Below are 14112 nucleotides of genomic sequence, written 5' to 3'. Positions count from 1 at the left end.
AAAGTACTAAAGTTTCCCATGACTTAGATGCCGGAGGATCTAATCCCCCAAACCCTGAGCAATCGGATCCCTATCCGGCTCCCAATATGCGTCTCTTCCGTGAACCTGAGTTCAAGGAAGTCTATGAAACAAGATTCCTCCATAAGGTAGTTGAAAAGGGAAAATTTTTCGATAACTATGAAAATGATGAATTGATTCGACATACCTTCTCATTGTTTGATGCTATAGGCTTAGGTGATTTTGTAGCCCTCAAAGTCCCTTTCTACCCTAAACTTGTGAGGTTGTTTTACACTCACCTGGAGAAGCAACTAGGGCAAAATATGTACGATTCCTTCGTTGTTGGGACTTCCATTCATCTTACCCAGTCAAGTATTCGCCGCATTCTCAAAATTCCACATGGTGACATCACCTACTTCACTTCCGACAATTGGTATTCTGGAGAAGACTTTGATCCTCTCCAAGCAGTCCAACAAATGAGCCAATTCCCCACTGAAAACACTGACAAGATTTATGCAAGTCAGTTAACTGTCCAAGCCCGTCTCATCTATCATGTCATCATCCATACCATCCTTCTGAAATCCGGCAGACGCTTGGATGTATCATTTATGGAAGCCTTTCTCACCCTAAATGGAAAACAATTTGATCTCTCTTTCATTATCTTTCACCACATGCAAGATTGCATTAAAAAGGAGAAAACACATCTCTTCTATGCCATGCCTCTCACCCTCATCTTTAGAGCATACAAAGTTTGAATTGAAGGAGAGGACAAAAAGGAGCTTACCAATCTCTACAGATTGGACAGAGATTTGCTAATTCAGATGGGTTTAAAAAAATCCGAAGCAAACGTTTGGTACGACCCTAAGTTTGGGGTTCCTCAAAATGAAGACCAAGACATGGTCATGGATGAGCAACAAGGGGGAGTTGCTGAAGAGGGTGGTAATGGAGATAGAGAAGAGGAAGTAGAGGCTGAAGAAGAAGAGTTAGAAGACGAAGAAGAAGATGAAGAACAACACGAAGCCCCTACTGTCCATCCCTCAGAAGAGCAATCTCTACGTGCGCTACTCTTAGAAAGCATTGCTCTCTCTAAAGAGCAAATTGCCCTTGGCAAAGAGAACAGAGAACACATTCTTGAAATGTGCGAACGACTTGAAGAAGTCGCAAATGAAGTCGATCTTGTGAAGCGCGATCTTGCCGACCTCCAAATCACGGGACTTCCTCATTTATGATGTTCTCAAACACACCCCCCCACCTTTTTGATGTATGACAAAGGGGGAGAACGATGATGTAGGTTAGAAGTTGTTTTGGTTAATGTTGATGTAGGTCTAAGTTGGTTGTTGGTTGATATGGGTTGATAAAAATGTGTAGGTTGTTAACTGTTAGAATTGTAGTCAAAATGTGAAGTTGTTTTCCTTAGCCTAGATGTACCTTGAAACTCTTGAAATGGAAATACATTTTTTTTTGGTATTTCTGAATTGCATGTCTTCAAATACATTGTCTTGATTTTCTTTGCATGTCTTCAAATATATTGTCTTGATTTTCTTTGTATATATGCACATATGCCTTAAATATGTCTTGCTAACAATGTTTAGATGAATGCACAAAGAAAGGGGGAGATTTGTAAATCTCTTATGTATATCTTCGCCTTTAAAACTATGCACATTGATAGGGGGAGAAGTGCACACATTTTGCTTTATATATTTATTCTCATTTGTCGAACACATCAATGAATTGTCATCATCAAAAAGGAGGAGATTGTTGACCTTGAATCTAAGGTTTTTGACGATCGTAATTCATTAATGATGTTCATTGTGTACTAATATCTACGTTGAGCAAATCACAGATTAAAAGCACTCATCAACACAAGTTAGTACATACTAAAGCTCAAAGGAAAAAGCATTGTCAAGACATGGCAAAGAAGACTCAAGACTCAAAGAAGTTATCTAGATGTCATCAATGGGGTAGCTAGGATGGTGAGTTGCTTAGGAATCTTTGTTAAAGTTTGTATGAACACTTTGAAGCTCACATTCCTCAAATCATGCATAATCAACTCATTCATAATACCTAAGGATCAAAGGACCAAGTTTAACATCATCATAACAAGTTTCCTGAAACATAAACCAATTCGGTCGACCGAATTGGAAGGGCTCATTAAATCAGTCGACCGATATAAACAGAGACCTTGGATCAAAACCCCTAAGCTATTTCGGTTTACCGAACCTCGGGACCTTGTTAAATCGGTCGACCGAACCTAGCATATTGAAAGTCTCTCACTTAAGTTTCAGGCGACCAAATTTTGAAAGATAAATGAATCAGCAGAGCCGATTCTCACAGAGAGTTTAAGATCTACGGACCAAGGAGTTACAGTCGACCGAAACAAAGAGGACTCCTTCATCGGTCTACCGAACCAAGGCTAATGGCCATCCTTTGACTAAATCAATCGACCGATTCTCAAGAGCAATTTATTTCGGTCTACCGAACCTGCGAGAATTCAAAATTCAAACGACCATTTTTCCTCGAAGTGTGTGTCCAACAGCTAGAATACTTATCAGACACTTCTGAAAGTCTATATAATGACTTATTGACTTCATAAATAGTTGTTGCATTCATTAGAAAGATATCCTTGCAATCATTGAGCCTTGTTCTTCATTATACACACATCTCATATCATAAAAGAGAGTTGAGCTTCAATTTATTCATACACACTCTAGAGTGAGCTATATCTTGTACTTCAAATCTAAGAGAGATCATATTGTACTTCTTCAATCTTGTTCAAAACTTGTAAGGGCTGGTGTGGCCCAAGAAAGACTAAGAGAAGGTGTTTCTCTTAGCACCTAGAAGCAAAGAAGAGCTTCTTGTAAAACGTTTGCTCTCCACCCGCAAAGAGAAGCCATAGTGAATTGGGAAGTCTCAAGAGGGGTCTTGAGCCGAGGAGTAGGAGTTTTATATGTTTGCAACTTCTATCTCTATCTCTTACATTTATTGCTTCATATCTTGTTTGATAAATAGTGTCTTTTGAAGTTTAAAATTCAGTTTGTCTTCTTCAATATTTATCAAGGAAGTTAAGCTTTGCTATAGTTAGTGAATTAAAATCGAAAATTGACCTTCGTTTGCTTAGACTCTATTCCCCCCCCCCCCCCCCCCCCCCCCCCCGAGTCTATACTTGGGAAGATTCCAAGGGCATGAGGAATGGATCAGCAAACTGGTGTAGCCAAACCAGTCAACTACTCTTAATGACAGGCAACTGTCTTCAATCTAACAAACAATTCAACAGTCCCAACGTGTGCCAACTGTGTGTAATGGGCCTAATGGCTATGTTTCGAAATTGGGCTATAAATAATCCTTGTAATGAACATTTACAGGTGAGAAAAAGAAAAAAGAAATAGAAGAATCTACCACTGTTGAGCTAAAATAAGTGAATATCATTCATAGTGGTTTATCTTAGAGCTGAGCTTTATCAATAAAATACGTCATGTAACTATAGGATTGTACCATTTATTAAGAAATATCATTGTACATTCCAAATTTTGTTTCTTATCTATTGAGAGTAAAAGGCCAAGGCAAGAGAATTTCTCTTAGCAAGAAAGCTTTAGGAAAAGCTTGTAAAAAATAATGATAAATAAAAATTAAAAAAGTTGTAATGCTGCGATTAGTGTGCAGGAATGGAACAGAATGCCCATTTCAACCATTCCGTTGTTTGGTATGCAATTTAAAGTGGGAAATGGACATTCCATTGGAATGAAAATTCATTTTTGAGAATAAAAATCCATTCCACAACTAAACGTATGGAATAGGTATTCCATTCCCAAGTTAATTTTTTTAAAAAATCAACTTCCCAAAAAACCATCATGTTCTAAGTCCAAAAACTACCACAACCTTCCACCACAACCACCCCCGCCTTTCACCACCACCGCCAGTACCACCGCCTTCCATCACCACCACCGCCACCGACTTTCATCATCGCTCACCGCTTTCCACAACCACCGCCACCACCTTTCACCACTAACACCGCCTTCCTTTGCTGCAACCATCACCACGACTGCCATCGCTACCGCCACCACCACCACCACCGCCATTGCCTTTCATCACCGCCACCACCTTCCACAGCCACCGCCTTTCACCACCACCACCTTCCACAGCCATCGCCTTTCACCAACGCCACCACCACTGCCACAGCCTTTCACCATAGCCACCACCTTCCACCACCACCGCCGCTGCCTTCCAGCACCACCGCCTCCACTGCCACCGCATTTCACCACCACTACCGCCTTCCATCACCACTGCCTTCCACCACCGCTGCCGCCACCATTGCCTTCCACCACCACCGCCGCCGCCACCGCCACCACCACCACCGCAGTCGCCTTCTACCACCACCATCGCCACAGCCTTCCACCACCACCTTCCACTACCATCACCGCCGCCACCTCCACTGCCTTCCACCACCACCACAGTTACCTCCATTAGCTTCCACCACTGCCACCTACATCACTATCTCTTTCCACCACCACCACCACCACACTACTACCACCTCCTTCCACCACCACCACGGCCGCCTTCCACCACCGCCGCCATCGTCCCCTTCCACCATTGCCACTACCACCGCCTTCCAACACCACCACCTACACCCCTATCGCTTTCCACCTCCACTACCATCCACCACCGCCACTACCACCATTTATTTTTAAAAAATTATTATAGAATGTCATTTTGTTATGTTAATTTATTGTTACTAAGAGGGATATTTTAGGGAATTCAATTTGAAATTTATTCCATTCTAAATTTTAAATTGGATCAACCAAACACTAGAATGGTTATTATCATTCCATTCCTACACATTTCATATTTACAACCAAACAATAGAATGAGAATGACCATTCCATTCCATTCCCATTCTCATTCCATTCCAATCCTGCACACCAAACGTAGCATAAAGGTTCTCTCTCAACTAGCAAGAGAGAGAAGGTTTACTCTTGACCTTTATGCGAAAGAAAAGTATACTCTCTACCCGCAAGTGCGAGTGGATAGATGTGTTATCCACCATCAAGTGTGAGTTTCTCTCTACCCACAAGAGAGAAAAGCTTTACTCTTGACCTGTAAAAAGAAAAGGTGTATTCTCCACCCGCAACTATGAGTTTTAAAGTTTTGCTCTCCACCCATAAGGAGCGTCCCATAGTAGATTCGGGAATCCTCAAGAGGTATCTTGAGGCGTGGACGTAGGCCGGAGTGATGAACCATGTTACATAGCTTCTCTTATCCCTTATCCTTGTTAGTTTAGATAATTTTATTATATGCATGTTTGTTGTTGGTTGTTAGTTTAGATAATGTTTGGTGTATGTTGTTAGATTAGACAATGTTTGTTACATGTATGTTTACTGTATGTATGTTTGCTAGGTAAATTTACTGTATGCCAAGTTCAATCAAATAAAACTAAATAACCAAAATCAACAATACACCTTCTTCTTTCACCCAACTCAAAACAACCTTTCAATCTAGTGTTTTGCTTTTATGAATCAATCTTAATCATATAACAATTAATCATTGTAAATCCTTCATCTCATTTGCTCTATGTTTAGTATTCAAATCCCATACTAATAAAATGATTTAGAAACAAACATTAGCACTCCTTAATTAATTACCAAATGTAATCCAACGAACAATAGGATATCACTTATCGAAAAAGTTGAAATAATGTCATAAAACAAATTAAACCCCCCTCCCTCGCAGGTCAATACTTGGGCAACAAAAACTTTTTTCCTTTTTGGTCTATGTTTATGTACTATATCACTACTTTTTCTTGGAATGACTTTTCTCACTCCTGCATTATTGCCTCAGATTTCTTAAAGACTGTCCATCTAAAATAGATTCAGTTACCCAATATCTTTTACTACAATCATATTGGCATATCACAAGTCTTGCTCCGCCAAATCTGTCACATTTTGACATCCATTGACTACTCTTTTCCTAGATAATAGCTCAGGTGACCAACCAATGAGAAAATAATATATACAGTATCTCCATTGTTTACCCTTGTGAATCTTCTTATCATTCTATCCACTCTTTTCCATAGACTATCATGATAGCCAATAACTACGTCATTTTTCAACCCAGTATAAAAACGAACAGTCAATTCCCAAAACCAATCAGTTGAACATGTTCGGTTAACTAACCAATCGATGCGTTTTATATTTCCAACTGATTCATTCTTAGAGACTTGGAAAAGAACTTTTCCACTGTAAGAATTTGAAAACCAACCAGAAAGTTTAAAAAAACAAACAAATGTCTGCACAGAAACAAATCAATCGTTTAAACTCAACCAGTTGATCATGTCCTGACGAGCTATTTTAGCAAGATTTCAAACTTAAATCAAATGCAACAAGTCTAATCCGTTTGGGAATCAGTCAAGGAACTTATACATAGATATTTGTGTCTTAAAACATAATTTTGAGCAAGAAAACATGGAAGAAAACTAAGATATTAGTCACTTGAAGTTCTGAAGAAATTTCACAAAGTTTCTCTTCTGATTACAAAATTAGATTTCGCAAATTTTCACAAAGCTTTTGTTGATCATAGATAGGGGAAATTAGTGATACCCATCAGTGTTTACTGTGTGATTTATGCTTAAGTGCAGAAATTCATCATTGGCATTGTTCGAAGAGATCTGCATCAACCATCCTTCTACCTTGGTTTAGAGAATGAAATTTTGGCTCGATTGAGGAAGCGTTTGCATTACATCACTGTTCAATAAAAGCAACTCACTGGAGAGGAAATTGCATAGACATAGGAAGCGGAGTGGTGATTCTCGAGGCACAAGAATCTAGACTAGCTATGATCATCATACATCAGAGGTATATCAACTTCAACTGATTCTAGAGTAGGAATCTAAACTTGAGTTACTGGTAGGTCCCATGGTTTTTTACGTTTAGGTTTTCCACATAAAAATATGCTGTCTTGTGCTTTTAACTTACTTAATGTTATTGTTTTGTGGTGTGATTACATAGAGAAGATACAAAATTGCAAGTAAAACTAAGGGCGGGCTAGAAATGCACTCTCACAACTCACTAAGAAGCCAAAAGAGTACGAACTTACCATGCTGGTCTCCTACCTCAGAAACACCAGCTAGTTGATTTTACCTTTGAACTAAACTTTAGCCAGACATGTACCCTCGAGCTCTATTGTTGTTCACCAAATCTGTTAATAGGCCAGTTAAGCAAACCCATTAGTTACTTTTCAAAGATGATCAACAAATGCACCAAGAACAATATAACTGCACCCATAGAGTTCTAAGTCCCTCAATAACTTCAAACTATATAAAAAAATCAGAAATTCTCACAAAGATCTTCAATAACAGCTTAATAATGCGTATGTGTGTCACAGAAAGGCTAAGAACCTTTAATCTTTTCTATGTATCTTTCTTTCTTTTTTTTTCAATAACAAGACCCTATAGGCCTAGAAATACTTCTCCAGGTCTTAGAATGACTAGAAACGAATCTGAAAACTTTGGATGAGTTTTGGATGATTCAAGAATAATTCGAACTTAAAGACTTCATATTTCCAATGTAGCCAATAAGAGCACCACTAGTCAATTTTGAGCATTAATGCTCCACTTTCTAGAGTGTTATTTGTATTTAAAGTAGGACATTCTTCAAAACTTTGAGAAATAATCTGACTTGTAGGCTTAGTTGAGGGCCTCGAAATTGATCGAATAATATGTTGTAAGAAAACTTATTGAATTACTTTCTGAAAAATAAAGATCATCACAAGTTCAAAGCGTGAAAGATTTTATTACTCGTAGAAGACACATAGGTCAAATTCTCTAACCTAACTCAAACTTGATCTAAGATTATTGAAGATTTAATGGAGGAATCAGTGGAAGAAAATCTTTCAGTAATTGATGTTGTTTCTTATTATTGAAGATTTGGTGTTACTAGAGTAAACAGTGGAGAAAAATCCTCCTTGTTTCCTATTTTCTAATTCATTCCATTCTCATAATTTCTTCTCCTATATAAAGGAGCCTCCACCATTGTATTGTATATGAATTGAGAGAGTATTATAAAAGTGATGTAGCCCTTTTGGCTCTTTGTGTCGTGGATGTAGGCCCTAGTGGCTGAACCACGTAATCTATTTATTCTTCTTGTTTAATTTCTCTCTTCACTTATGTTTTCTGCTTTGCAACATGGTATTAGAGCCTAATTTCTCTTCCTCGGTTCGGACCCCTATTTTGGGGTATTCCCTTAGCATCTTAAATGTTGCTAAGGGTTTTTCGGTGCTATTTGTGACTTGTTTGGGCTGCTGGTTTGTTCGACAGTAATCTTCTTCGCCTTTACCGTGTTTCTGGCAGTTTTTATTAACTTGTTTGGGCTGCCAGTATATTCGGTAGCATTGTCTTCGTCTTTGTCATGTCTTTGGCAATTTTATCAACTTGTTTGGGCTGCTAGTGTGTTCGGTAGCATTGTCCTCGCCTATGCCGTGTCTCCGGCAGTTTTTTGTTGACTTGTTTGGATTGTCGATGTGTTCGGTAGCATTGTTATTAATCTTCTCTCTTCTCTCTTCATCATTCACACTTGTTGTTACTTGTCATCTCAATGGCAAGTTGGGCATTCATACTCCAACTTGAGGGGAAGTATTGAAGATTTAATGGAGGAATCAGTGGAGGAAAATCTTTCAATAATTGATGTTGCTTCCTATTATTGAAGATTTGGTGTTACTAGAGGAATCAGTGGAGAAAAATCCACCTTGTTTCCTATTTTCTAATTCTTTCCATTCTCATAATTTCTTCTCCTAGATAAAGAAGCCTCCACCATTGTATTGTATATGACCGAGAGAGTATTATATAAGTGATGTAGCCCTTTTGGCACTTTGTGCCGTGGATGTAGGCCGTAGTGGCTGAACCACGTAATCTCTTTATTCTTCTTGTTTAATTTCTCTCTTCACTTATGTTTTATGCTTTGCAACAAAGATATTCTAGTCTAACAAAATCCTGTTGTAGCACATACAAAAAATATCCAATCTAGGTAGCATTAACCAATTTAATTAATCCATTCCAATCTAAGTTCCACGCAGTCAAACTTACATTGTCTTAATGCCTATGATCCAAGTTGATCAAGACCATTGATTTTATATCACCTTGCAAGCTACATGCTATCTTCGTACAGTCATTTTATATAAATCTTCAATGACTCTCATGTAAATCAACAGAGAATCAACATGACTAACGGCCTAAACTGACCCAAACCATACCATTACAACTCAACCAATTACGGGGTTGTTTGGCAACCATTTCACTTGTTTTTGCTACTATAGCTGAACAACTGTAGCAAGAATTTTTTTTAAAAGCCAATATAATGTAAATACCATATTTTTTACAAACATTCAGACATGTTTCTTTTTTCTGTTTTTTTTTTTTTTCTTTTTCTTTTTTTTTTTTTTTTGAAACATTGTGCAACAAATTTTTAGTTACCAAACATGTTTCTAATTCTGAAAAAATTACAGAACAACACAAAACATTGCTTCTGCTTTATATGAAATCAGAAATGCAAAACAAAAACGAGTGCTAAACAGGCCCAACAATACATGTTTTGATTGCAGATCTTACCAGCACAAATCCAAGGCCTAACACGATCATTTTGCTGGGGAGACCACATGACCTTGAAAAGTTGTGAGTCCAGCATAATTGTTGAATCCTATAATCACTTGGGGGCATTGGATCTTGAGGTCAGTAAAAAGTATTAGTCTTGACTTTACTTTGTAAAACCTACATATGTCAAATCCTATTTTAAAATTCAACACAGAAGTATTGGCTACGTAATTATTAAACTTTTTCATCAGTATGCTTTAAAAAGCAAACGCACAAGGTAATATACTGACCCGCAACTTTGTTATAAGGATCACCAGCAATGGAGAATCATATATTTCAAAATAAAGAACATGGAAAGAACTATGCCAAGACATGATATGTTGTATCTCAAGCAAAGCCCAACAGTAAAATCTGATCAGGGAGTCTTCTTGAAGGCACCAACCAAGCCATCAGTCTCTCCCATCATTCCATCCCTTAATTCACCTTCAAACAGATTTAAGCACTGTCCAGTGAATACACATGAAGGGAAGGGAAGAAGCACCACCAGCGCCTACTGCCCAGAAATGCCAGGTTATAGCCTACCATTTACAGGGGCCATCCAAATATTTCTTGAGGCCCGCCACAGTTATTTTGAATGCAAGATTCACAGCCTGAGTAAAAAGTTCAGATACTACTAAGCACAGAATAGATGAAAGCAAAATGGGAGGAATTTTGTGATAAAGTTATAAAAATCAACAAATTGATAATACCGTGGACGTAACAAATGACATATTGACTTTAACTGTGTTCCCACTCCCTGCTGATACGGTCCCTTCATCTTTGATGCTTTGGCATAGCAATATCAAATTCCATAATGAAATTCATAGAGCAACCAGCACTAAATAGATTCAAGCAAGAAAAATAGAGCGACCAGCCTAAAATTTCTACTGTGTTCTGGATCAAAAGTTTCACATTGCCCAATTGGAGAAGCAAATCACATGGAACACAGCTGCAGGAATAAAAAGCTGGCATGGAATCATGTCTAAATTCTAAAGGGGCATGGGGAGACACAAGAGAAGGATTTCACAGCAGCCAATGACAAATCAATTGCATCTACAGACATCTATGTCATAGGATTAATACTAAATAGTATACTCCAAGGGTCCAGTGATGCTTTAAACATCTCGAGACTAAAACTCAAATAAGATGATCAGCTTCCTTCTACATCTGTTACAACCAAAAGGGAAAATAAATTAATTAATAGATAAAATGCATTGATAGTCTGGATAGTATTTGTCGTTGGACCCAAGAAAAATGATTTAAATTGTCATAACATTTCTTGAAAATCCACTCTACACCATCCAATTATAATTTCAGCTAAAAATAATAATAATAATAAAAAAGGGGGAAAATTAATTCAACTACAAGGTAAACCTAAGGGAGAACATATATGTTACCAGTCCAAATAAATAATATATGACATATAAAAGAACATAACAAACTTTACAATTGAAATTTATCCAATTGAATTTAACCAAAGCACATAAAATGGTAATTAAAGACTCACAGGTGTCTGGTTAATAGGACTTAGGTTGGCAAATTTGTGTTCAAAACTGAGAATGTAAATTTTCTTACTTCTATTGCATGAGGAGTGTCAAGTTGCTTTGTACTTTATTGTATGCTTTACATTTTTAGCATGATGAATGTTCTTACATATTGTAGTCTTACAGTTAAATTTAATCATATAAATTTAAGTGTTAAGAGTTTGTTAACTTCCTTTAAAGTTTGCATTGAGACCCATTCAACCCCCTTCTAGGTCTAGATCACGCCCTTGTGCTAAACTCTACATCGGCCTAGGGTTATGGTCCAATAGTTTTCTCAAACAGAAATAATATACTTCAGTAGACCACAATACACTCAAATTTACAATTGGAAAAATGTTTTTCAATCCAAAAGAGCACATGCCAATTCCAGATTGAAAAAGAGAGAGAGATATCCAACTGACCAGCTAATTGAAATTTGGATGCCTAGTTCATAGCTCAAAGCAGAAATGATCTCTCAGAAAATGAAGACCATATTCAACAAGATCCAGCTGCCTTGTTAACTGAATCAAACATTCATAAATCTCTTCAGATTGAGGGTGTGAGTTATCCCTGACAATAAACTCAGAAACATTGCCATTTACTTCAATTGAGCTGCAACCAGGAGTTTTTTCTACACCCCTCTCCCTCATCCTCCTCCTTGCTTCCTCAGCCTCATCCCACATTTTCGCTTCCCTATACATATTTGCAAGCAAAACATATATTCCACTGTCATGAGGATCCAACTCAAGAAGCTTCGCAGCTGCCCTTTCTCCCATATCAACATTTCCATGAATTCGACAAGCAAAAAACAATGATCCCCAAACCACAGCATCTGCTGGTATTGGCATGCTCTTAATAAGCTCTTCTGTCTCTTCCAAGAGACCCGCCCTGCCAAGAAGGTCCACCATGCAAGAGTAGTGTTTAAGCTTGGGGGAAAGGTTGAATTTGGAGCTCATTTGGGCAAAGAACTTACGACCCTCTTCAACCAAACCTCCGTGACAACATGCAGATAACAACCCAAGATAGGTTATTTCATCTGGTACCAAACCAATATCAATCATCCCTGAGAAGTGAGAGATAGCATCATGTGCGTTCCCATGAAGAGCTAAACCACCAATCATGGCCGTCCAAGTGAGAGAATTTCTTCTTGGTATCTCGTGAAAAACCTGAACTGCCTTCTTGATGTTACCACACTTGGCATACATGTCAACTAGAGCAGTTCCCAGGGCAACATTTAATGTAAGTTTGTGTTTTCTAATGTACTTGTGAATCCATACTCCAACATCAAGTGCTCCAAGTTGTGAGCATGCAGAGAGGCAGCTGACCATAGTAACCTCATCAGGTTTTACGTTCCTAGCTTGCATGTCCTGAAACAAAGCCAAAGCCTCCTTGCTACACTTGGCCTGAACATAACAACCAATCATGGCATTCCAAGGCACAACATCTTTCTCTGGCATTTCATCAAAAAGACTCTGAGCGATATCCAGAAATCCAAATTTGGCATAGCCCGTAACCATAGTTGTCCAAGAGACTATGGTTTTCTTTGCCATCTTGTCAAATAATGTCTGTGCTTCCTCAAGATTACCACATTTTACATACATGTCCATAAGCGCATTAGCTAGTGGAACTGTTAAATTCAATCTGTTTTCTTCTATATATAGATGAAATTCTCTTCCAGTATTCAAATCCTCCAATTGCGCACATGCGGAAACCACCCCAATCATTGTAACCTCATCTGGCTTAATTCTATCTACCTCCATTTCTCGGTAAATCCTCAATGCTTCATGTGCTTGTCCGCTCCGAACATAACCATTTATCAATGAATTCCAAGAAACCAAATCTCTCACACCACTTTCAGCAAACACCTTACGTGCTGAATCCAATTCTCCACACGACACTAACAAATGAATAACTGCATTGTGCACGAAGATGTCTGAATCAAAACCCAACTGCAAAACATGACCCAGAACCCCGTGACCCGTCCAAATCAACGACATGCGCGCACAAGATTTAAACAACAAAGGGTAAGTGTAACTATCTGGTCGCGACCAGGTACTTCTCAGCATACGCTTGTACAACAAGATAGCTTCTTTTGGGGTTCCACTTTCGGAAAAACCTCTAATTGAAACATTCCATGAGAAGACATTTATGTTTTGGGTATTTTTCAATAATAATTTACAATAATCAAGACTACCCGATTCCGAGATGGCACAGAAGGCGATCAAGCGACTCGAGGCAAACCCATCCAAGATCAAGCCAGTAACAGTCATTTGGGCTTGGATTTGCTTCAGTTGGGTCATCGAATTGCATTTTTCCAAGAGAGAGAGCAGGGGATTTGACAGGACAAACGTATGTTTTGTGTTCCAATTGATGGGCTTTTCTTTGTGGTGTAAGAGAGAACGAGTGTGGAGAGCAGAGAGGTTTGAGTGAAGTTTCAATGTCCGACTGAGAGATCTGAGGTTGATGCAGAAAGGATTGAACATCAGATGAATTTTGTATTATGGCGGCAAGCTCTGGGGCTTACAGGATCCGACTTCTCTCCTGTGACGACATGTAGCGATTAGGCGCAAGTTTACTTTTTAAAAAAAAAGTTAGGCACAAGTGGCAATTTAAGCCACGCTCATTAAACAGCTCAAGTCCAAAGGGTAAAATTAAATTATTTGAACACTTAAATTTAAATGAGTAGTCAATAATGAGTAGTCAATAATGGACAAAAGTAAGTATTTATACAATTTCAGTGTCAATAACAAGTTAAGAGTGAATACCCATCTTAACCCGTTAAAATAAAATCCTCTTTTGTTTTTTCTTTTAGTGATAACTTTGGACCAGGATCACCTCCAGTTACATAGTGGACCATTTGCTCCATTTTTGGTCAATGAACAATGTTTATCATGTTTGGTAAAAAAATATATCCCTCATTTTCGTGAAATGAGGGAGGGAAGAAGAAATAAGGGGAGGAACAAAAGGGTGTATAGTTGA

General features: G+C 38.3%; 2 protein-coding genes across 3 annotated transcripts; one reads left to right on the top strand and one right to left on the bottom strand.

The window, feature by feature from the left end:
* The first annotated feature begins 818 nt into the window (after positions 1-818).
* LOC132270529 (uncharacterized) lies at positions 819-1226 on the top strand. The gene has a single exon (XM_059771704.1). It carries the CDS (start codon positions 819-821, stop codon positions 1224-1226), a length of 408 nt encoding a protein of 135 aa, XP_059627687.1.
* Positions 1227-6398: 5172 nt separating this feature from the next.
* On the bottom strand, positions 6399-13692 carry LOC132268213 (pentatricopeptide repeat-containing protein At2g22410, mitochondrial). 2 transcript variants are annotated; one of them, XM_059769010.1, is made up of 5 exons: positions 11556-13692; positions 10321-10777; positions 9862-10221; positions 9590-9748; positions 6399-7185 (listed from the first exon to the last, which is right to left on the bottom strand). In XM_059769010.1, exon 1 carries the CDS (start codon positions 13614-13616, stop codon positions 11583-11585), a length of 2034 nt encoding a protein of 677 aa, XP_059624993.1. In that variant the 5' UTR covers positions 13617-13692; the 3' UTR covers positions 6399-7185; positions 9590-9748; positions 9862-10221; positions 10321-10777; positions 11556-11582. The 2 variants fall into 2 exon arrangements, with proteins under 2 accessions (XP_059624993.1, XP_059624992.1); XM_059769009.1 differs by having other exon boundaries at positions 9590-10221.
* Positions 13693-14112: the final 420 nt, after the last annotated feature.

This window comes from Cornus florida, unplaced genomic scaffold (genome assembly GCF_030987335.1).
Source record: "Cornus florida cultivar Cherokee Brave unplaced genomic scaffold, ASM3098733v1 CherokeeBrave_3.0.0_Hap2_Chr08, whole genome shotgun sequence".
Classification (NCBI taxonomy): domain Eukaryota; kingdom Viridiplantae; phylum Streptophyta; class Magnoliopsida; order Cornales; family Cornaceae; genus Cornus; species Cornus florida.
The sequence above is the reverse complement of the archived record's forward strand: the minus strand, read 5'-3'. Positions and strand labels throughout refer to the sequence as shown.

Excerpts from the sequence above, each read along its gene's own strand:
- LOC132270529 (XM_059771704.1), top strand. The coding sequence starts at position 819 with ATGGGTTTAAAAAAATCCGAAGCAAACGTTTGGTACGACCCTAAGTTT.
- LOC132268213 (XM_059769009.1), bottom strand. The coding sequence starts at position 13,616 with ATGTTCAATCCTTTCTGCATCAACCTCAGATCTCTCAGTCGGACATTG.